The sequence below is a fragment of the Salmo salar genome, chromosome ssa26, assembly GCF_905237065.1.
Source record: "Salmo salar chromosome ssa26, Ssal_v3.1, whole genome shotgun sequence".
NCBI classification, from domain to species: Eukaryota; Metazoa; Chordata; class Actinopteri; order Salmoniformes; family Salmonidae; genus Salmo; species Salmo salar.
In genome coordinates, this window is record NC_059467.1 from 1,775,056 (window position 1) to 1,800,000 (window position 24,945).

General features: G+C 42.7%; 1 protein-coding gene across 1 annotated transcript in view; it reads left to right on the forward strand.

The window, feature by feature from the left end:
- Positions 1 to 24,945, forward strand: part of cfap77 (cilia and flagella associated protein 77) — a 128,862-nt gene that overhangs the window by 102,712 nt on the left and 1,205 nt on the right. The window contains exons 6-8 of the mRNA XM_045709103.1: positions 1,858 to 2,101; positions 23,175 to 23,280; positions 23,683 to 23,784. Of these exons, the coding sequence (XP_045565059.1) occupies positions 1,858 to 2,101; positions 23,175 to 23,280; positions 23,683 to 23,784 (452 nt within the window). The remainder of the gene's footprint in view (positions 1 to 1,857; positions 2,102 to 23,174; positions 23,281 to 23,682; positions 23,785 to 24,945) is intronic.

Consider the following 24,945-nt stretch of genomic DNA (forward strand, 5'->3'; position numbering starts at 1 on the left):
AGCCAACGTTCTGAGAACAGAAATGAAAATATCGCCTGTTCTGGGAACGTTTATTTTTAAGTTGCAGGGAGGTTCTGAGAAAGTTTTACTCTGGTTCCTTTAAAGTTTTCCTGTGAGGTTTTAAATAAGTATTTTCATTTCACTGCTTGCTTATTTTGGGTCAAATTTTTGGAACTCCATGCACAGATAGGACACATGAAAATTGATTTCCTTAGGCATTAATCATGCAAACACATTTATTTGTTATTGTGACACAGCATCAGTGAGATAAAAACCTATGATTATCTGTTCTCTATCCATGGAATTAGTCCCCTGTGACACCAGTATCCATACATACCAGCTCCAGCTAGCATGTCATGTTTTTTTTACACACACAAAGCTGTTCATTTTAGTCTATTCAAACAGCCCATTTCAAAAGAAACAAGCACTCATTAAGATCAGGTGTGGCAAATTGTATGTATGGACAACATCGCTGAACACACTTAACAAGATAGAGGATAGAGATAGTTTTGTCTTAATGTTCGCAAAACAATTTGGGAACATGACTTTAAATATAACCATGAGGAAACCTGTAAGAAACGTTATGCTGAAGTACTGAAATTCCCACAGAAGAACTTTGTTTCTTAATGCTCTCTAAACTATTTGAGAACATTCCCAATGTCAAACCAGTTGGAGAACATTCTTAGAACATTACCAAAATGTAAATGTACCCATGTTTGAACTTTTAGGAAACTTTCTGTTAAAGTTATGAAATAGGAAGAACATTTTTTTTTTTTGTGAAGTTCCTTGAATGTGCTGAGAATGTTCCAAAGCCAAGCCAGTATCCTGCACTATTCCCAGAAAGTTGTGGGAAGGTTTTATGCAAAATTACCATAGGACAACTACACCCTGACCAAGCTCCAAGAAATATATGGTTCTCAGAATGTTATGTGCTAGCTGGGCATGCTTTGTACCTGTAAAATAGTTCAATTTGATTTCCATTTCAAAGACATCTGTAGGGAATTTGTCTTGGATAAGTTGATAAGACTGTGTGTGTGTTACGTTATGGCCTTATTCTAAATGTGATATCAGTTTTTTATTTTTAATAAATTTGCTAACATTTCTAAAAACCTGTTTTTGCTTTGTCATTATGGGGTATTGTGTGTAGATAAATTAGATTAAATGATTATATATTTTTTTGGAATAAGGCCAACGTAACAATGTGGAAAAAGTCAAGGGGTGTGAATACTTTCTGAATGCACTGTATATTTCCAAACTATGAGGTTGAAAAAAAATACTGTAAAATTGTGAGAATGATAATAATGCCCTTTTAGTGTAAGTGCTGTTCGAAAAGACTCCCTGACATTTCAGCTTGTTTTGGTGGGATGGACTTTGTGGTAAAAATTGGTTAATAGACCAGAACTCTAAACGTCTCTGCCAATAATTTTCAGTTTTACCCACTACTCAGACCACTCCCAGAGAGTCCTAGCAAAATTCTTGCTTGAGAAATCAAATGTCTTTTTTACCATTTTAATTAAAAAGAATCACCGTAAGGTACTTAATTGTTACCCAGAAATGATTTGATATTGAGATAAAAATGGCTGCATTGGACCTTTAATAACAAATTCGACATTTGTCTTTGGGGGAAGTAACTGTGTGAATTATATATGGGGAAAATATTGGGGGTGAATCATTCTTATTTGGTTTTGTCAACCTGATTATATACAGAAAGAAAAACAGAAGTAAACAAATAAATACAAATAATAACAATAATAATATATTACATAAAAATAAATAGTAATTGCATGTTAGAGGAGACACTGTGAATACAGGCCCTGAACTCACTCTCCGTCGTTGTGTTGTGCCCTACTCTCCCAGCCTTGTCCAACTGGCACACACACTCCCTGCCCACCAGTGGCAGTAGAGGCCACTCCAGGAGGCCTGAGAAGGACTTTGTGGCTCTGAACCGCGAGGGGGTGAAGTCCGGCCTGGTGACTGCCAAGGAGCATTATCAGTACCGCGCCACCCACGACAGGAGACAAGCCGCCCTTGCCAGAAGGGGCTCCCATGTCCCTGTGCCCCCTCGCATCCCCCCTAACACTACCTTTGGCATCTCGACACAGTGAGTGTCCCACTTTATTTGATTTGATGTGGGGTTGTGTTCAAAATGACACCCTATTCCCTATCTAGTGCACTAGATAGGTAATAGCAATAATGTAATTTCAGATGCAACTTCTCTCATACTGGAACAGGGCATCACAACATGAATGGAAGGAAACTAGGGTTACAATACTGTGGATGGCCAATTTGCTAACATGTTCTTTCCATTTTCATTGAGATATAGCAGTAGATCTTCTCTACACTATTTTCATTTTGACAAAAGGTGAATTTGCCATTACACTTCTTAATGTGAGCTGGATAGCCAGCCGACGGCCCCACTTAGCTAACAAATCAATTTGTAGCTATTATGCACAACAGCACAACTTGTATAGAATGTGCACGCTGTGCTCTGTAGCGTACAGATATCTCTCCACCAAAGCTTTATACGTGTCTGTCTCCTCTCAAGGGAACAAATGTTTGAATTCACAGCAGCAGTGGATATGTTATTAATAGATCTCAAGCAAGAGATCCCATTGAAATAATGAAATCACAACCACAGCAACATGAATAGGTGCCAGCATTTATTTAGCTTAATTCCCTCGATGAGGATCTGCTCTGTGTGTTCATACGGAAAAATCCGAACACACATAGATACGAGTAATTGGTAAATGGCTAATCCAGTTGTTTTCAGCTGCAATGTTGTGTCGTGTCTTTGGCATCATTAAAATTGAAGACTGTTATTTTATCAAATCAATTCTCTGTAATTATTATTACGTGATTAAACTAATCATGTAACTGTAATTAACTAGGAAGTCGGGGAACCAAGGAAAATCTTCAGATTACAAAGTTATAATTTTCCTAATATAACTCTTCTGATATTTTAATATCTGGTCAATTTGTCTTCTTATTAATGAATTATCCTTTACCTCACGTCAGTCTCATTCCAAACGTCGTAAATTGTTGGTTATCTGCACGAACCCAGCCTTTACTATGAATCATCCATACACCAATTGTCTTAATCATTTATTTACTAACTAAATAATCACAGAAATACACAAACAAACAAACAGTAGATCTGTTACAAACAAATGACAGGGAAGATTCCCTAGTGGGCTAAGCCCATATGACGGCTTGATGGACAAAGGGAAGTGGGTGTGGACTGAGCGAGAGCGGGAAAGACAAAAGGGATTACTACACACACAGTTGATAATTATATTAATTGAAATGCTAAGCCTTTGCACATGAACGCTCACTCATTCGGGAATAATTGCAATCAATATATATTTACGCCCAGGAGTCATCGTGATCTGTTGGATTTGTCGGTCCGTCTGCTGGAGAGTCAGTTCATCCGCATCTCTTTCTCTCTCTCTCTGAAGATCAAAGTCTTTCGTGGTTAGAATGGCTACTTCAGAGTTCCATTCAGAAATGTTCTCATAGACAGGTGTTTCGGCGGTTGTTGGTATCCGCATCCCAGGTTTACATAATTTGTAGCTGCAGACTAGTTAGTATCTAAGAGTTAGGAATTCAATAACTATTCACAATCACAGCTCACGCTGTGGGTTTGCTTAGTCTTGGTACTCAAACCCGTGCCACCTCAGCTGACACCGAGGTATGCTTGGTCTAAAGAGGATTTCCTCAGGAGGGGATTTTATTCGTAACAGTAGAAAAGGGAGTTCTATGACGCCTGATCATGTCTGTGCTCACGGGGGCGGGCTTTAAAGGGAATACAGTTCTCTCACATTAAAGGTTTAACATCGCATTACATAATTTCACAAATAGTTTCATTTTTACTCATTCATTTTATACAATAATTAGATGCAAACCTCATAACGGAGGCACCTGAATAAACAGAGTTAGGGTAATGTGGCTGTATTGTCTTTCATGAGGTCACAAACATGAAACAAAACGGACCGGGTCGTAGCTGGCTTTTCCACCGACCATTTACACATTCTCCAAAATATGGACATTGTTCCATTCTCAAATTCTGGAATGTAGTAGAATTTGGCAGGAGTTCCTTTGTTCTACTGTGAAACTCTCTCCATACTGCATGAAAAGGGGGAGAGAGTCTCCGCCAGGAATTTATGACCTGAGATAACAGAACATGGGTGTAGGAGAGAGTGAGAAGCCATGATCTATACCCAGAAAGGGCCACGTCATGACAGTCCCCCCCAGTGGTTTGGATCTTGTGATTATCCTGCAAGTTACAAATCAACATAAAAATAATGACCACGTGATGTCCTGTTTGTAGATCATCGTTGCAGTCCCCCTCTGGTGGTTGAACTTGGTAGATTCTCTGAAAGCGGAGCAGTCCACCACAAGGATGGGCAGTGGATGTCCGGTTGATGATTGCCGTTGCGGTCTCCCCCCCTCTGTTGGTTGAACTTGGTAGGTTCTCTGAAAGCGTAGCAGTCCACCACAAGTATGGGCAGTGGATGTCCGGTTGGTGATCGCCGTTGCGGTCCCCCTCTAGTGGTTTACGCTGGTAGGTTTCCTGGAAGCTGCAAAGTAACACAGGAATGGCCAGGGGATGTCCTGGTTGGTGATCGCCGTTACGGTCGTCATTTCTAGGGTTTTCCTACTTGGTGTGTTGCTTAGGCACTATCCTAAGTTGATAACTATATGATAAGTCTACAGCTGTAAGGCACCAGTTTTGGGCAGTCTACAAGGATGACCTATGGACCTCTGGGAAGAAAACTGGTGAGTACTCTGGCTGTAGAGTCAAAGGCCTCAAAGTAAACGTTCAACTTTACTAAGGCTGGTATTTTGCTCAGACCCTTAAGTGATCCTAGCATAAATCCTAATTGGATGTTCTGTTGTACATGTGCGTTTATGCTTACACAAGCGCACATGTCAAGGGAAGAAAACAAAGTATCCTGGCATACTACAACTTGTTTATAATGAGTCTGACGTAATCAGGTAATTTTCAGGTCAATGCCTGGAGGTCAGTCAGAATTGGTGTTGAGGGAGTCTGTTAGCGGTTTTACTACAAGTCACTGCGTCTTCCACTATTGTAGTGGCGATAGGTATGTGGTGATAGGTTTGAAGAAGTCCATTTCATAGCTATGTATCCACGGAGGAGCTAACTCACGACGGAAGTACTCACTAAGCACTGGACCAGTCATACTCGGTGTGATCATGGTTCATGACTTCTAATAACTTTCCTCCTAAATGGAGGGTTCTATTTATTAGTGGCATGTGTGTTAACCATTGGAAGAGTGCTCTGGAGATTCCCTTCCCCGTGTTGCACTCTGAGTGACTCCTATGTCGCTGTTGTCAAGGGTAATTTGATTGGTTAGGTCTCTAACCTTCTTACTGATTGTAGCTAGTCTGACTGTTGCTGGCATTGGTACTGGTACTCAAGGGAACCAGTTATCCTACCGATTTATTAGGAAATATTATCCTACCGGAACACATGATTAGAGCATTTTACTAGTTGAACCTACACATGGCAAGGCATGACTATTTTTGCCATTTGTTTGAGGTGGAAGTCCACTGGACTTCTCTGACCAGTGTGGTACACCTCAGTAATATCTTAGATGTGCTCTAAGATTATCCCCGTCTAGGGGCCTGTCTGCTCCTCACTGTTCTCATAGGGGAGTTTATAACTTCTTACAGCTTTTTAAGGATAGTATTGACAATTTCGGAAAAAATATGTGCCCATATTAAACTGCCTCCTACTCAAACTCAGAAGCTAGGATATGCATATTATTAGTAGATTTGGATAGAAAACACTCTGAAGTTTCTAAAACTGTTTGAATGATGTCTGTGAGTATAACAGAACTCATATGGCAAGCAAAAACCTTAGAGAAATCCTACCAGGAAGTGTGAAATCTGGATGCATGGGCTCTCTTCAAGTCGTTTCCTATTGAACACACAGTGACGTAGTAATAATTGTGCACTTCCTAAGGCTTCCACAAGATGTCAACAGTCTTTACAAAGTTTTTTGAGGCGTCTACGATGAACAGAGACCGAATGAGAAGGCTGGGAAGTTGGTCACCCAGGGAAGGACATCACTTCATTGGTGCGCATTCACGAGGGAGGATCCTCTGTTCCAAAACGTTTTTCAAGACACAGGAACCGTCCGGTTGAAATATTACTGAATCTTCACGTTCTAAAGGCCCTAAAGATTGATGTTTTACAACATTTGACATGTTTGAACGAACGTAAATACAACTTTTAAAAAAAATCGTCGTGACATTGTTTTATGCTCTGGCGGCCTCGTACGGTGTTGCACGTAGTCTCGACCCCGCCCCCACCGGTCTCGATGAGGCTCATCATGGGTCTGGGCTACTATTCCCCCCCTTTGTGTCTTGGGACCCCCCCCCACAAGCGGGTGGTGTTGGTATCCGAGGCACAAACGAAAATGTCGGACCCTATGTACGAGTTGTCAGCGGCCGCGTTTTTATGAGAATGGCTGTAACCTTTCAACCAAATCTCCTGGTGTTTGTGCTTCAAAACGCTCAGTGGCTGTCGAGGGCTGTCAGTCACCATAGCATCCACGTGTGGCAACCTCTTCAGTACCTGCGAACTGAGATGAGGATGTCTGTCTGTGATATCGCAAAGTGTTTCACCAGTGGGAGTCATAGGGTCAGTTGCTGGACTGACGCCATTAGTGTCATTGTAAGGGGGGACAGTCCCCCACAAAGCGGAAGGTGTATCATCGGAAGCAGAGTACACTCTATGCATCAATGTTTTTCTTGCTGAGACGGTCGCAGTGCTTGCGGAAGTGTCCGAAGGGCAAGAGAAGTTCTTCTAAACGACCATATTGCACGACTGCAAGGAGGGTGAAGTTGCTCATTCACAGAGACAGCTGGCTCGAAATCATGAAAAGAATGGTCAGTCAGGTTTTCTGATGGAATGTGTCAAGATATCGTAATATCTCCTTGGATCGGATTCTGCACCAAGAGATTTCTAAACGTCTTTTTCCCAAGGGGTGCTTTTGACAGATACCCCTTGTGAATGACTGCGTTGCAGCTAGCGTTAGGGGAAGACAGTGTGGTCAGTGGAGAAGGCACTGTGGCCTGTGACCATACCTGGCTGGTTTTCCAATCAATCAGTGGGAGTAACCGCTCCATCAAGTCTGCTCCAAGTAGCAGAGGTACAGATTCGAGGCTGGTAACATACACAGGAACGATCGATACGTCCTGGAAGTGTAGTTTCAGCATGACTCTCAATGTGAGAGGCGAGGTAGTCTGAGTGACCCCTCGAAGTGTAGTATCAGATTGTTCCACTTTTAACCAAAGTTTAGTTGGCTTCAAAGCCCTTTTGAGATCATCACACAATGTTTCAGAGATGAGCGATATTGTCGCGCTCTAATCAATTAGCGCATGACAAGTTAAGCAGTCCTCCAGGACTGTATCCAGGTATGGGCATTTAGATTAGTGTTTAGTGCCATGTCTGTTCAATGTGAAAGCAGATAGACTTTTCGGATTTTTAGTGGGCTTGGCTTTAACAAAGCTTTTGATCTTTTTCTTCGCAACCTTTGTATCAGAGTCTATAGACGAAGCCTGTGGGCTTGTTTCTTGATCAAGCAGGCCCTGGATAGGGTCTCGAGTGAGAGCGGGAGAAATTTGAATTTTAACATCCTTGCTATGGGTGTTAATTCCTGCGGACCTGGTGTCCGGTCAATCCCTGTCTAGTCCTTGTGACTTTTTCCCTTTTCTAAAATGTTTCTCGCTTTAGTTCTTCACGTAGTGGAATTCTGGAGAACATTGGTCTATGTTTTGATTGTCCTTTAACCCTTTGTTAGCTTTGTGCTCTGACACTTTGTGTGGGTTGGGTGCAGGAATGTAGTGAACTGGTTGATTGTAGCGGTAGTCGTTTCGATGGCTACGTACTTTACAGTTATTTCGACTGCGGAGGTTACTGGAATCATGGTTTTGCGGTAGAAACCGTTGTTGTGCATCATCTCTCATCGCTCCAATACCTGATAATGCACCCTCTAACTGGAGTGAGTGCTCCTGGTCAAACTTCAAAACCGAGTGGTCAGAGCTCTTAGCGTTGTGAGCTTTTGATGCCTCAAAAGCTGTGCTTGCAAGCTCTCTGAGTTGTAAGATAGGCAAGTCAACGTGGGCTGCAGGGCCCAAGTAGGTAATGAAGGTGGGATACATGTTCAACATTAAATATTTGTTTGAATGGTAACAGCTCTTCCATTCCTGTTTCAGTGAATAGGCCAAAGTAAGCTGAACAAAGCCTATGATAGTAAGCTTGTGGGTGTTCTTTCCGAGCTTGTTTGACCGTGTTAGCCAGTGAGCTATTGTGTTTGCGAGTCGCAGAACCACTGAATTCTAATTTCAAAGCTGTGGCAAGTTTAGCATCGTCATTTAGTACGTGTTGCTGTTGTAGACGAATGAAACTCGTCACGTGTTAATTTGACGTTCGCTTCAATTGGTAAACCCTGTCAGAACCCATTGCGTTTGGGTAGCCATCCAATGCGTCCTCTACGTCAGCTAGGAACGTCTCAGTATCGTTTGGCTGACCCGGTATAGGGTCAAAGGTGGGAAAATTCTAGACGAGTTTGTGAAGGTATTCCGCGCCAAGCGGGCGTAGAGGGTTGGCTTCATCCTGTGGGGAAATTGGGGCTGAAAGGCCAAGAGGAGAAGCCAAGCTTTGGCTTTTTTGGCCAAGAGGCACCCTATTACTCAGTGCCGAAAGGCCAAGAGGAGAAGACTGAGGGACACGAGGGAGGCAAAGTCTGAAACCTATCGTCTTTACTCCTTTGAGTGGGTAGTCACGCTGTAGAGCGTGACCATTCTGGACTTCCTCATGATGGTACCTAAGGGTGGTATTCTGCTGCATTGCATAGTCCACTTGAGCGCTTAGAGTACTGATTTTGGACACGTGAGTGACGCACTTTCTCCTTTCGGTCTCAAACTTATCTGTCATGGTTTACAGATAGAGGTCTTGAGTACAGAGCGAGAGATTCAGTGATGCGATTTCATCCGCTTGCTTAGAAATCAATATTTCCATCTTCATCACCTGAGTTCTCTCATCATTAATTTGGTCAGTGACTTCAATGAGTTCTGCTGATCTGTCATCCAACTTAGTCCTTGTGTTCATTAACTGATCGTCTTTGGTCTAAAGCATTTTGAGAAGAACCGTGTTATTTTGAGTAACGTTCAACAAAACTGCATGCATGTTATCAAGTTGAGCGCTCCTGTTTGTACATAACTTGTCAGATTAATCTAGTTTGGCGTGGACCTCATCGTATTTAGTTTTGGCTAAATTGAGTTGTTCCTGTAGCATATGATTTTGTTCCTGTAGAAGACGATTTTGTTGAAGAGTTTGTGCTTGTTCATCATCATAAGTTTTTGCAATTACGTATAATTGTTCAGTTTTCAAACGCAGTTCCATAGCTAACAGAATGTTTCCCTTTTCTGAATTTGTCATTGGTTTCCCGGTTCTCTCCACCTGTCCCTTTATGCCTTCCGTTACCTGCTCGTGCTTCAACTGTGCACTGCGGTATTGGACCGATGACAATCTCGGATGGCAAGACATCAGGGCTAGACTGGAGAGACACTTTATGAGGCCTGCGCCCGATGGTTGATTTTGGAGAGCGTTGTTCGCCATGCCTGCTGTTTTTCCACTAATGGCATAATTAGGATTGTTATCGCTGCTGAAGTTAGAGATCAATCCATTTATGGGTGGAGGTTCACTAATTAGTGGGCGAGTGGGGGCTACCCCTCTGATAGCTTGCGCATTATTAGAACATTTGAAAGAAAAAATGTTTTTCTTAATTTTCCAAAGTTTGATTTTGGAATATGTTGGAAGCTGCAAAGACGATTTGAATCTATTTATAGACGTTAATGAACCATCAGTACTTTACCAGTAATGTGGGAGTTGGACGTGAATGAATTTGCAAAAGTAAATTTAATTAATGAATCAATGATAATGATTAATCATACCTGGATAGACTATCTGGGAATTAAACTTTAATTAACCTGGGAAGTTGGTTCATCTAGGTTACTATTGGAAAGTTTAAAATGTCTCATTTAATTGAAAGACCTAAAAAGGTATGTTCGACAATTTAACCTATTAAATTGAATGAGACGATGATATCCAAGCAATTGGGATTGTCTGGATTATCATACAAGGTGTAAACAGTAGTTTAAATGTTAGGTTACATTCACCACTAGGTTCACCTCTCCCTAAGGCCGAAGCCACATGGGATTCCGTCAGTACTGGGGTTTACTGAATGTGCTTTGAAAAGGCAGATTTTACTGATTGATCAATTTTAATGATAAATCAAACCTGTATAGGCTATTTGGGAATTAAACTTTAATTAACCTGAAAGTGTTACTCTAGGTTAATGTGAAAAGTTTAAATTGTCACATTGTAGAAAACCAATCAATTTGGACAATATTTAAAAGATCCACCGTAAAAGGTAAATCTGCCAATTTCACTTGTTAGTTAAATTGAATGAGACATCAATATCCAATCAATTAATTGGCTGGATATCCTAAGTACCCACTTTTTGAACGTGATCCACGTTTGCGTGTCACCTAGTTCTTTTCCTAAGAAATGTACTGATGATTCTTCACCACCAGGGGGTCACTGATCGCATAAAGCTGAAATCCCAGAATTACAAAGGGCGTCGCGCAAGGCGGAGGAATTTCAACGTGACACAGGAAAAAGGAAATGCTGTTTTCCCTTTGTAAGCTGTAGCACCTAGTGCTAAGATAATCCTATTTGTACAAAAATTTCACTTCCAAGCACAAAATAGGGTGGTTTTACTTATGTCATTCATTTCAAACCATTTCTCTGCGTTATTTTCTCGATGTTTTAACCGGAACTTGCGGCAAACAACCAAATGCACACCGTGTTCTACTCGTGTGTAAACCGTGCTCCGTGGGATGTTCAAAGTTTCAGATATTTTTTATAACCCAACCCTGATCTGTACTTCTCCACAACTTTGTCCCTGACCTGTTTGGAGAACTGGCTAACTGCTGAACCACTGACGATCACGCCCATCGAGAAAGTGGTCATAGATACATTTCTACGCTCTCTCCCGTTCAAAGCTAAAAGGTTAGCAAGCCAAGCTAACCAGCAGAAAGAGGATCAGCTAGTGGAACTGGTGGAAGGTCAACAGGTGGCTTTGGAGGTCCTGCACAGAGGACAACCACGGAAGGCTGAACCCTCAGCTTTTTCGAACAATGTTGTAAGCTGGAATCATTGAAGAGTGAGTGGTGCAGCCCCATAGTGATGGTGCCGAAACCAGACGGCACCATTCACTTTTGTAATGATTTTAGAAAGTTAAATGAACTCTCAAAGTTTGATGCCTACACCATGCCCCGAATTAATTAACTAATAGAATGGCTAGGGACCGCCTGATTTATCAGCACGCTCGACCTGACGAAGGGTTATTGGCAGACGCCCTTAGCTCCCGAGGTTAGGCAGAAAACTGCTTTTGCCACCCCTGATGGCTGTTCCACGGGCCCCGCCCACCTTCCAGAGGTTGATGGACCGGGTTCTCCGTCCCCATCGCGAGTACGCGGCGGCCTACCTCAATATTGTAATCCATGGGAGCGAGTGGGAGACCCATCTAAACCAGGTGAGCGCGGTATTGCAGGCCTTGCGGGGGGCGGGAGGCTGAATACCTGGGGTACTCGGGAGGGCATGTGTAAAACCCCAGGTGAAGAAAGAGGAAGGCGATTCGGGACTGGCCACGCCCCCTCACCAAGACACAGGTACGCACGTTTATGGGGTTGACTAGTTACTACCAGAGATTTATCCCCCACTTTGCCTCCCTAGCCAGACCCCTGACAGATCTGACCAGGAGCTATCTGCCCGCCCAGGTGATGTGGACAGAGGAGACGGAGAAAGCCTTCCAGGGCCTAAAGGGAGCCCTGTGTTCTGGACCTGTGCTGGTGATGCCGGACTACTCCAATCCACTGGTGGTACAGACCGATGCGTCCGAAACAGGGGTGGGTGCCCGTCCTATAACAGCTACAAGAAGGTGAGGAACACCCAGTTGTATACATTGGCCGGAAGCTGTTGCCGCAGGAACAAAGATATTCTACTGTGGAGAAAGAATTTCTTGCGATCAAGTGGGTGCTGGAGACTAAAATATTACTTATTGGGACGGCACTTCACCCTCATGACGGACCATGCACCACTGGTTTGGATGTCACGGAATAAGGACAGTAACGCCCGGATCACTCGCTGGTTCCTATCCTTACAGCCCTTTGCTTTCTTTGTCATCCACAGAGCAGGTGCAGCCCATGGAAATGCTGATACCCTCTCCAGGAGGGATGCTCTAGGGAGCTGGGGGGGATAAAAGGCTCCGGGGTGCAGCCCGCTGGCTCCACCTCCGAGCCTTATATGGACTTCCTGCCCCAACGAGGCAAGCCGGTGGATCTTTAAGCGCTTGGGGATAAAAGAGGAAGCGGGCTGGACCGAGAGGGAAACGCGTGTTATGGAGAGTGTGAGAAGCGGGAGAATTATCTGTATGATTGCCCGTTGTGAACTGGTTGCTGGATCCCCCCGTGTGCAAATATCCCTAATAAATTCCCCCATTTGCATTCTAGTTGTGCTCCCTGTGCGTGTTTGGTTATTGAACTTGGTGACGTGGAAACCCCACACCCTTGAGCCTGCTACAATATAGTTTCACAGACATATTGTAGCATTTTTTTCTGTTGTGCGAAATCGTTAAGAATAATATAAAACCAGTCTGCACACCACCAAGGTGAATTGGTTTAGTCTTGACTCTTGGTTGACAGAGTTGGGGGATGGGTAATGTATTGATGCTCGTGCCAAATCAACCCAAATTTGTTTCTATTAGTCTTTGTTACTACTTTTTTATATTTATGAGTCTTATTTTTATATTTATATAGTTTTAAATGTTGCGATTATTTATCCGCTAGAGAGAGAAGACAGGGAAGGAACTACCATTTACCTTCCTATAGGCTGCCGTTTTCATGGAATTTTAGTGGTAATTAAATATAATTTATTCAGAATCTATCAGAATTCATTTCAGAAATATTTTTACCAGGTCCATGTATTCTCAAATTGAAAAAAATGAGGGATCGCCGCTCCTCCACACTTCGGCAGCACTACATTCCTGCTATGAAGCATTCACAGCCAGTACTATAAAGCATTCAGTTAGTACTATGGAGCATTCACAGTCAGTACTATGAAGCATTCAGTCAGTATTTAGTCAGTAGTTTGAAAAGCATTGCGATGTTGCTTTTTGTTCTATGTTGCTCTGTCTGTATGCTACGTCTTGCTTGTCCTATGTTGCTCTGTGTGTGCTCACTGCTCAATGATTGTCTATATTGAAATTGTTTTTAATAACCTGCCCAGGGACTGCGGTTGAAAATTAGCCGGCTGGCTAATTTTACTGAAACGTTGATTAATGTGCACTGTCCCTGTAAAAATAAACTCAAACTCAATGCTGACATGGGTCTGGAGACAAATTATAGAAATATAAAGCCCATCATCCACACACATTCTTTCACTATACATTTTGATATTTGGAATTGGTTTAAGAAAGACATTAAGGAAGTGGACGTGTTAATTCCTATTGTCTGATCCTGCTGGCTCTCACACGACATAGCCACTGAGCTGAGAGCGGAGGCTGGGGATGGAAAAGAGTGCGAGGGCATGGGGTGGTAGAGGGACTATGTGAGAAAGAAAATCTATTCATCATCGAGATCTTTGCCTCCACCATCATGTGACAAGGGATCTCACATCACATCCTAATTTTAGTAGGATTGTCACAATACCAGTATACGTTGATACCACAAAACTACATTTTCCATGACAAAAAAGAAAACACGAAGCAGACTAAACTCTATGGTCCTCCGGAAATAAACAAATGTGACTCTGGGTGACAACAGAAGGCTGTGTGTTTGGAACATTCATTGTTTTGCTCAACAAATAAGGCTGGCATTCAGTTCAAGTGCATTGCCCTTCACTTTTAAAGGTAATTTACAATTGGCTGACATCAAGTATTTACCATGAATGTGATCTCTGCGAATGTCAGAGAAATGATCTTTAATAGGTACATCGCTGGTAGTGCAGTGCGCAGCGCTGCAACGGGCCTTTGAATGAATCCTGGCCGATGTCAGCTTCATGTTTTGTTTCCTAGCCATAATACTTCTGAGTGTTGTAATACTGGTATCATGAAAACCCTCAAATGCAGGGATTGTTACAATGAGGCAAATGGGCATAGGTTCCAAGAATCCTGTCTTTATCTTCTCCATCTTCTCCCTCCTTGTGGGCAATGGATCTGTAAAATGGATCAGGATTATTTGGCTAACGCCCTTGTATGCAGTTGCTCTCCTTTTCCGAGTATTTCCCCATCCCTCTCTCTTTTTCCCGTCTTGGTGTCAGGGGAAGGTTTATCTTCTTCTATCTTGACGCTTGGGCCTGTGTGAGGGGGCTGAGGCAGGGTCACGGGGAAGGAACCATGACAGATAAAATCATGGTTCCCTGGGGACTTGTTTGGCCCCACACCCTATCCACCAAATGCCAAGGTGAACTCTAATGTGCATGAGTTAGGATCCTACTACTGAAGCCCCCCTTCCCCCATGCATATGACAACACACTGATGCTTATGATGATGATAATAAAAACACACACAGTCCTAGAGCTATGTATTCTGAAGGAGGACATAACATCCTATAACAGTCACCCTCTACACTTGTGAGTGACTCTTTACTCACACTTATGAAATCGGAGAAGGAATGCTTACACTCCGCTCTAGGTGGTCTTATTTCCGCCATGATAGAAAAGAGGAATGCTCAGATCCAGGCAGATAGGATGGGCAGGGACCAATACACTCTCCTCTTCCCCAGACCAGGCTGCTTGTAGCGGGGCTCCTGTAGCACCCCTGTCCAACTTTATTAGGGCTCGTGGAGAGGGGATGAGTGCAGGGGCATGTGGCGCGCACTAATGAAGCAATAAAAGTCACCACGTGGGGTGGAGCTGGAGGGGAGGGGCCTGCAGGTTACCAGTGCCAAGGCAGGCGTTAATTGAGACGTCCCAATCACTCATATTACCTCCGTATTGCACACATCACAGAGCGAGAGCGAGATAATGGTGGGAGAGTTCCTCGGATCCTCCTCCATGGTAACAGGTTCTGCGTCCCATATGGCACCCATTTGGGCCTTGGTCAAAAGTAGTGCACTATTTAGAGAATACCCACTGTGCACATCAGATTATTTCAACATCAATTATTTGCTAATATTTGGTTGAGACATTGATTGAGATTCCAACCTATATTCAACCACTCAAAAAGACAGCCAAAAGTTGAATTTCCAATCTATTATCAGTATGCATTCAACCATCTAAAAGCACAACAAAATTCCAATTGAAAAACAAAGGTGGGGGGGGCTTGCTGAAGAGTTTTTCTCCGCAAATATAGGAGTAATAATGGGCAAGTTTACACATTTTATTGGGGGGGGGTGTCAGGGAATGCTGCAGCACCCTCAGCACACCTACTTCTTGCGGCTATGCCTGCGACAACCTATGAATGCTGCTGTCTTGAACATGCATGCATTATATGATTACATCAGAATAAATGTATAGTCAGGGGCGTCATGCACCCGTTATCTTAGAGGGGGCACGATGTACGTGAGGGTGGAGGGCATTTTTTCAAACAATCTAGATTCATAATCATTATGTCTAATTGTATATTTTCTGCATAGGTTATCTAAGCATACTTATTTACCTGTTCAATTGTCATTTTAATGAGGGTGTCATTTTTACTGTTATGAATCACACATCTCAATATACTGCACTAACATGCCTAGGATATTACATCCAAATTACAACACAGTACATGGAATCATAACACGTCAATGCAAGTGCATATTATGGCATGATATTTAAACTGAAAAAAAATATAAAGGCAACTTGTAAAGTGTTTAGTCACATGTTTCATGAGCTGAAATAAAAGATCCCAGAAATGTTCCATAAGCACAAAAAGCTTATTTATCTCAAATTCACCAGCCCCATCCCTCAGATTTTTACCGAACCACAGGTGGAAAAGTCACTATTATTTTTCTACTGCAGATTACCGCTTTAAAAGTAATCCTATAAGTAATCAAAGTTTTTTTTAAGTATCTGTAATCTGATTACAATATTTTAGCTGGTAACGTAACAGATTAAGTTGCATTTTTTTTGTAATCCGTTTTTTGTTGTTGTAATCTGTTACTCCCCAACCCTGTATATTAACTATACTGAACAAAAATAAAAACGTAACATGTAAAGTGTTGGTCCCATGTTTCATGAGCTGAAATAAAAGATCCCAGAAATGTTCCATATGTCCAAAACGTTTTGTGCACTAATTTGTTTACATCCCTGTTAGAGAGCATTTCTCCTTGCCAAGATAAACCATCCACCTGACAGGTGTGGCATATCAAGAAGCTGATTAAACAGCATGATCATTACACAGGTGCACTTTGTGTTGGGGACAATAAAAGGCCACTCTAAAATGTGCAGTTTTGTCACACAACACAATGCCACAGATGTCTTAAGTTTTAAGGGAGCACGCAGTTGGAATGCTGACTGCAGGAATGTTCACCAGAGCTGTTGCCAGATAATTGAATGTTCATTTCTCCACCATAAGCCACCTCCAATGTTGGTTTAGAGAATTTGGCCGTATGTGCAACCGGCCTCACAACCGCAGACCACGTGTATGGCGTCGGGTGGGCGAGTGGTTTGCTGATGTCAACGTTGTACACAGAGTGCCCCATGGTGGCGGTGGGGTTATGTATGGGCAGGCGTAAGCTACGAAGAATGAACGCAATTGCATTTTATCAATGGCAATTTGAATGCACAGAGATACCTTCACGAGATCCTGAGGCCCATTGTCGTGCCATCACCTCATGTTTCAGCATGATAATACACGGCCCAATGTCACAAGGGTCTGTACACAATTCCTGGAAGCTGAAAATGTCCCAGTTTCATGGCCTGCATACTCACCAGACATGTCACCCATTGAGCATGTTTGGGATGCTCTGGATTGACATGTACAACAGCTTGTTCCAGTTCCAGCCAATATCCAGAAACTTCGCACAGCCATTGAAGAGGAGTGGGACAACATTCCACAGGCAACAAACAACATGCAATGGAGATGTGTCGCGCTGCATGGAGATGTGTCACTACTGACTGGTTTTCTGATCCACGCCCCTACCTTTTTTTTTAAAGGTATCTGTGACCAACAGATGCATATCTGTATTCCCAGTCATGTGAAATCCATAGATCAAGCCCTAATGAATTTATTTAAATTGACTGATTTCCTTATAGGAACTGTAACTCAGTAAAATATTTGAATGTGTTGCGTTTTTATGTTTGTTCAGTACAATTAAAAATATTATTCAGTTCAATATCATGATATTATCATAAAGTGCCAGATTACATTTAAACCAAGTATTTCTGCCTATCCAAGCATACCTCTAGAGCTGTCTGTATCCTCCTGACTGGTGGTTATTTTTTTTAAAGAAACTAAATATGTTTTTCTGCTAAAATCTGGGTAAATGATTTAAAAGGAATGCGAGTCTTGTTCAGTACATTTAATAATTGATTGCTTTTCTAAAATCTAGCAACCTTGCCAGCAGGTATGCCAGCAAAGATTGTTAGACAAGCTACTATAACTTTGATAGCCTGAAATGGCTTGGTAGCTAATTGTGGTTGGGAGATACTTTTGTATAAACTCAACAAAAAAAGAAACGTCCTCTCATTGCCAAATGCGTTTATTTTCAGCAAACTTAAAAGCTGTAAATATTTGTATGAACATAACAAGATTCAACAGGCATAAACTGAACAAGTTCCACAGACATGTGACTACCAGAAATGGAATAATGTGTCCCTGAACAAATGGGGGGTCAAAATCAAAAGTAACAGTCAGTATCTGGAGTGGCCACCAGCTGCATTAGGTATTGCAGTGCATCTCCTCCTCATGGACTGCACCAGATTTGCCAGTTCTTGCTGTGAGATGTTACTCCACTCTTCCACCAAGGCACCTGCAAGTTCCCAGACATTTCTGGGGGTAATGGCCCTAGCCCTTACCCTCCGATCTAACAGGTCTCAGACGTGCTCAATGGGATTGAGATCCAAGCTCTTTGCTGGCCATGGCAGAACACTGACATTCCTGTCTTGCAGGAAATCACACACAGAACGAGCAGTATGGCTGGTGGAATTGTCATGCTGGAGGGTCATGTCAGGATGAGCCTGCAGGAAGGGTACCACATGAGGGAGGAGGATGTCTTCCCTGTAACGCATAGCGTTGAGATTGACTGCAATGACAACAAGCTCAGTCCGATGATGCTGTGACACACCGCCCCAGACCATGACGGACCATCCACCTCCAAATCGATCCCGCTCCAGAGTACAGGCCTTGGTGTAATGAATCCGACCATCACCCCTGGTGAGACAAAACCGTGACTCGTCAGTGAAGAGCACTTTTGCAAGTCCTGTCTGGTCCAGCGACGGTGGGTTTGTGCCCATAGGCGACGTTGTTGCCGGTGATATCTGGTGAGGACCTGCCTTACAACAGGCCTAGAAGCCCTCAGTCCAGCCTCTCTAAGCCTATTGCGGACAGTCTGAGCACTGATGGGGGGATTGTGCGTTCCTGGTGTAACTCGGGCAGTTGTTGTTGCCATCCTGTACCTGTCCCGCAGATGTGATGTTCGGATGTACCGATCCTGTGCAGGTGTTGTTACACGTGGTCTGCCACTGCGAGGACGATCAGCTGTCCGTCCTGTCTCCCTGTAGCGCTGTTTTAGGCGTCTCACAGTACGGACATGGCAATTTATTGCCCTGGCCACATCTGCAGTCCTCATGCCTCCTTGCAGCATGCCTAAGGCACGTTCATGCAGATGAGCAGGGACACTGGGCATCTTTCTTTTGGTGTTTTTCAGAGTCAGTAGAAAGGCCTCTTTAGTGTCCTAAGTTTTCATAACTGTGACCTTAATTGCCTACCGTCTTTAAGCTGTTGGTGTCTTAACGACCGTTCCACAGGTGCATGTTCATGAATTGTTTATGGTTCATTGAACAAGCATGGGAAACAGTGTTTAAGCCCTTTACAATGAAGATCTGTGAAGTTATTTGGATTTTTACGAATTATCTTTGAAATACAGGGTCCTGAAAAAGGGACGTTTCTTTTTTTGCTGAGTTTATATAGTGTGTGGACACCCCTTCAAATGAGTGAATTTGGCTATTTCAGGCTCACCCGTTGCTGACAGGTGTATAAGATCAGTAGACTGGCAGTAGAATGGCCTTACTGAAGAGCTCAGCGACTTCCAATGTGGCACCTTTATAGGATGCCACCTTTCCAACAAGTCAGTTGGTCAAATTTCTGCCCTGCTAGAGCTGCCCGGGTCAACTGTAAGTGCTGTTATTGTGATGTGGAAACGTCTAGAAGCAACAACGGCTCAGCCGCGTAGTGGTAGGCCACACAAGATTACAGAACGGGACCACCGAGTGCTGAAGCACGTAGCGGGTAAAAATCGTCTGTTTCCAACTTTGTGGCAACAGTTTGGGGAAGGCGCTTTCCTGTTCAGCATGACAATGTCCCCTGCACAAAGCAGGGTCCATACAGAAATGGTTTGTCGAGATCTGTGTGGAAGAACTTGACTGGCCTTCACAGAGCACTGACCTCAACCCCTTCAAACACCTTTGGGATGAATTGGAACGCAGACTGCGACCCAGACCTAATCGCCCAACATCAGTGTCCAACCTCACTAATGCTCTTGTGGCTGAATGGAAACAAGTCCCCGCAGAAATGTTCCAACATCTAGTGGAAAGCCTTCCCAGAAGAGGCTGTTATAGCAGCAAAGAAGGGACCATATTAATGCCATGATTTTGGAATGAGATGTTCAACGAGCAGGTGTCCACATACTTTTTTACATTTCCATTTTATTTATTCATCGAGAAGGAATCAATAGGCTACAAAACTAGATCAAATTAATTTAGCAAAGATACCTCCTGTGAGTTCTGCCCATCACCGGCAGCTAAAATCAATTTAAATGCTGTGTGTCACTCTACACAATCTATTTTGTTCTGTGGTGCACCTTAGAAGGAAAAACTTACTAGGGAGAATAGGGGGGTACTCTCTGCCTTGTCCAGTCAGTGTGTCCCCTCCGCAAAATACAGCTGACAAAATACAGCTGACAGTGCCTTAGGCGCAGCCGCCTAAGGCACTGCATCGCAGTGCTAGAGGCGTCACTACATCGCAGTACTAGAGGCGTCACTTATGACCCGGGTTCGATCTGAGAAGGTATCACTACCGGCCGTGATCGGGAGTCCCATAGGGTGACTCACAATTGGCCCAGCATCGTCTGGGTTAGGGGAGGGTTTGGCCAGGGGGGCTTTACTTGGCTCATTGTGCTCTAGCGACTCCTTGTGGCGGGCCGGGCACCTGTAGGCTGACCTCGGTAGTCAGGTGAACAGTGTTTCCTCCGGCACACTGGAGCGGCTGGCTTCCGGGTTAAGTGGGCGGGTGTTATTAAGAAGTGCGGTTTGGCGAGTAATGTTTCGGAGGACGCATGACTCGACCTTCGCCTCCCAAGCCCTTTGGGGAGTTGCAGCGATGAGACAAGATCGAAATTGGAGAGAAAAAGGGGGTACAAAAATATATATTTATGTACAAAAGTAATATCCAATTGTGTTTGGTTGACAATGGTCGAGTTGGCGACGTGAATCCAACACATAATTAATAGGCTATTTATTGTATTTCAATCTCGAGACATGAATCCAAAATATCAATTATTAATTTGGAATATAAAAAAATACTGGAATTAAAGCCAGACTAATCAGTGACACAGATGGAACAATCCACACAGAAGATGAATCTCCTTGAACTGTTTATATTAGGTTGCGTTGACAACTAAACACACAATTCAATATCACTACTTGTTATTCAATTTGAAATCAACTGGAGCTTGAAACCTTAGGCCTATTGTATTGTCTATTTATTTTTTATTATGGGTTGAATTGAAACTATAGCTGTTGATGAGTTTGTAAATGCTATATAGGCCTAAATAGCACAATTAATTATACAGTATATGAGTGATAAAGTATGGGCACATTTAATTTGCTTTTAACTTTTTAAGGTATAGGGGTATTTTCATTTTCGGATGAAAAGCGTGCCCAGAGTAAACTGCCTAATACTCGGGCCCAGAGTCAAATATTTGCATATTATTAGTAGATTTGGATAGAAAACACTCTGAAGTTTCTAAAACTGTTTGAATGATGTCTGTGAGTATAACAGAACTCATATGGCAGGCAAAAACCTGAGAAAAATCCAACCGGGAAGTGGGAAATCTGAGAATTGTAGTTCTTTTTTTGAATCCCTATCGAAACTACAGTGTCTGTGGGGTCACGTTGCACTTCTTAAGGCTTCCATTGGCTGTCAACAGCCTTTAGAAACGTGTTTCATCCTTCTCCTGTTACTGGGCAGGAAATAGGAGCTCAGTCACTGAGTGGACTGCCTGGGACCAGTGAGTTGTTTACTGCGCAGGCACGTTTGGCGCACCGCTCCTTCTTTTTCCTCTGTAATGAATACGCTATTGTCCGGTTGGAATATTATCAACGTTTTATGTTAAAAAGACCCTAAGGATTGATTGTAAACAATGTTTGACATGTTTCTACGAATGGTAATGGAACTATTTGACTTTTCGTGTCTGGATTTACGCTCGCGCGTTATGCCTTTGGATAGTGATCTGAACGCACGAACAAAACGGAGGTATTTGGACATAAATATGGAGTATTTTGAACAAAAATAACATTTCTTGTGGAAGTAGGAGTCCTGGGAGTGCATTCTGAAGAAGATCAGCAAAGGTAAGAGAATATTTATAATACTAATTCTGAGTTTATTTGACCCCAGAACTTGGCGGGTATCTGTATAGCTTGCTTTGATGGTTGAGCTATGTACTCAGAATATTGAAAAATGTGCTTTCTCCGTAAAGCTATTTTAAAATCTGACACAGCGGTTGCATTAAGGAGAAGTATATCTATAATTATTTCAATAACTGTTGTAAATTTTATCAACGTTTATGATGAGTATTTTTGTAAATTGATGTGCTCATTCACCGGTAGTTTTGGTGGGAATACATTTTCTGAACATCACGTGCCAATGTAAAATGGGGTTTTTATATATATATAAAAATATTAACTTTATCGAGCAAAACATACATGTATTGTGTAACATGAAGTCCTATGAGTGCCATCTGATGAAGATCATCAAAGGTTAGTGAATATTTTAGCTGTATTTTTGGTTTTTGTGATGCATGTCCTTGCGTGGAAAATGGCTGTGTGGTTTTTCTTGTGAAGTTTATGTCCTAGCATAAAATAATTGTATGCTTTCGCTGTAAAGCCTTTTTGAAATCGGACAATGTGGTTAGATTAACGACAAGTTTATCTTTAAAATGGTGTAAAATAGTTGATTCTTTGAGAAAATGAAATTGAGATTTTTGCTGTTTTTTATTTCGCGCCATGCTATTTCACTGGCTGTTAGCGTGTACCGTGGGTAGGACGCTAGCGTCCCACCTAGCCCATAGAAGTTAAACCTACCCTTTGGAGTGACTTCGATAGCAACAATGAATCTATTTTTCTTTTTTATTCGAGATCCATTCTCAACAATCGTTCTCACGATAGCACATTGGTGATAGTCAGTGACAGATATCATAGGGCTTGGTTCAAATCCTTGATGGGAAACCAAAGGGTAACTGTAGATAGATTAATTATCCAGTAGGAGGTACTGCACAGCCTGTTTTTTTCTCATAGTGGATATAACGTTGAAGATCTGATGTTTTAAAAGGTACAAATTAAACATTTTATACAAGATTTGTCTTTGTTGATATTTGGTTAACTTGATGACATAATCCTGTGGTTGAAATTTTACCCTCAAAACAGTTTACTCTGATTACTTTTTTGAAACCCAATGTATTTTCCATGTAAATTCCATGTCACAATACGTTGACAAATGACGTTGAAACAATGTTGATTCAACCAGTTTCTGCCAAGTTGGTAGGAAGCGATTTCAGATGCAGCCACATTTTTCAGCTGCCTCAGAGAAAGAGGTCCCTCTTCTAGTGGTCCCCTAGGACAGTCAGTCAGGTCAATGTCAGTCCTGTGTTGTGTCGTCTCAGGCCATCCACTCCCATCTGTGAGCTGCTGGAGCACAAGTACGCCCAGCACTGGTTAGAGGAGCAGCAGGCCAAGGAGAGAGCCCTGGAGGAGAGGCAGCTCAACTTGGTGAGATTTGGGGACGAGTGGAGAGGAAAGGAGAGGAGGCTGGTTTAAAGGTAGCCAGGAGCAGTGTTCTCCAGGGTTTGGGTCAATTCTGTTTTCAATTTGGGGAGTGGATTCTGAAATTGCCTATTGCTTCCTATGAGCATTTTTCCATTCATGAATTGAATGTCTATTTACTTCCTGGATTGACTTTATTGAAAACTGAATTGAGCTCAACTCATATGCACTCTGAATCCTTAAGACTGGCACGCAATGAAGGGGTTATATTTTTATACTTTTTTTATAACCTGTTGTGGAGAAGGTAATACCAGCAATAGTAGTAAGTCGTACTTGTAGTGGTGGTAGAATAAGTATTTATATGTTCTATGTATGTCCATTTCTCTTCTGACATGGCTATGCTTGCAGCCTAAGCTGGGCCGCATCCAGGAGACACGGACAACTCTGTTGAGGAAGAGTCGGCCCATGCCTGAGTCCTCCCCGCTGTGGAAGCTTCCCCGCTTCCAGCAGGTAAAAGCCCAGTACAGTAACACCACAGCACAGCTACAGGGTCAGCAACACTCCAGCCTAGACAGCCTAACCAGTATTATTGTAGTTGTTCTATTACCGTACGTGCGTGTGTGAGTGAGTGAGTGAGTGAGTGAGATGTATCCTGGTCTCCTGAAGGCATTTCTACACACAGTCCATAGGGAATCAGTGAGGAATGGAAGACAAAATAGGGAAGGGGAGCATAATAAAGAATAGACTGCCTTAGGGGATGTTTATAGTAAAATGTAAGATTTCCTCCCCTTTATTTACAACACACAGGCACACGTAGACCCACACACCCTCAGTGATCCCCCTCGCTCACCTACTTCATGGCTAGCGCAGGCCTCCAATTAAATCAAAAGTGATGTGTTTTTATTGGTGTTTTACACTGACAAGTGAGCTATCATTGTGACGGCTCTACCTGTCAGTGAGGCAATGAAAATACTCCATTGACAATGGTCACTGCTTTCAATTATGGGGGAATCAGCCTCCTGCCACGCTAACGATCCGCGCACACACACACACACACACACACACACACACACACACACACACACACACACACACACACACACACACACACACACACACACACACACAGTCTTCCCCACCTAACTGTACTTTCCAAATCCTGCATATATATTTTTGGTGCAAATTACACACACAAAATGGGGTGGCGTGCTGCCTTGTGGCGAGGTCTGCTTTCTATGCCTGTCAGCTTTAATGAGGCGATTTAAGGTTTATTTTGGCGGCACGCGCACCACTAAAGTCTTTCTTGTATGACAGCTGATGGTGAAAGGCGAATGTTAACCTTATAAAATACTTAACAATCCTCAGTATTTTCTGTCAAGTAGCATTTCTGATTGCTCTAGGTTCGACATTTGCATCCCTGACTTTTCCGGCGTGCTCCGCGTTTCATCAGCTCATCATTTGTTTGTTTGTGTTGTCATTTTCCTTTTGCTTCTCTCAATTCTATCTTTGTTGAATCGCTTGTTTTTTCTTTCCCGTTTCAATAAGATATGATGGTTCCACAGGATACATGATTTCTTACCAAACAAAGACAACATAACAAACAAGTAAATATTTAAATAAACAAATGACACACAGGCAAAGTTACACTGTGCTTTTTTCTTGCTTGTAGAT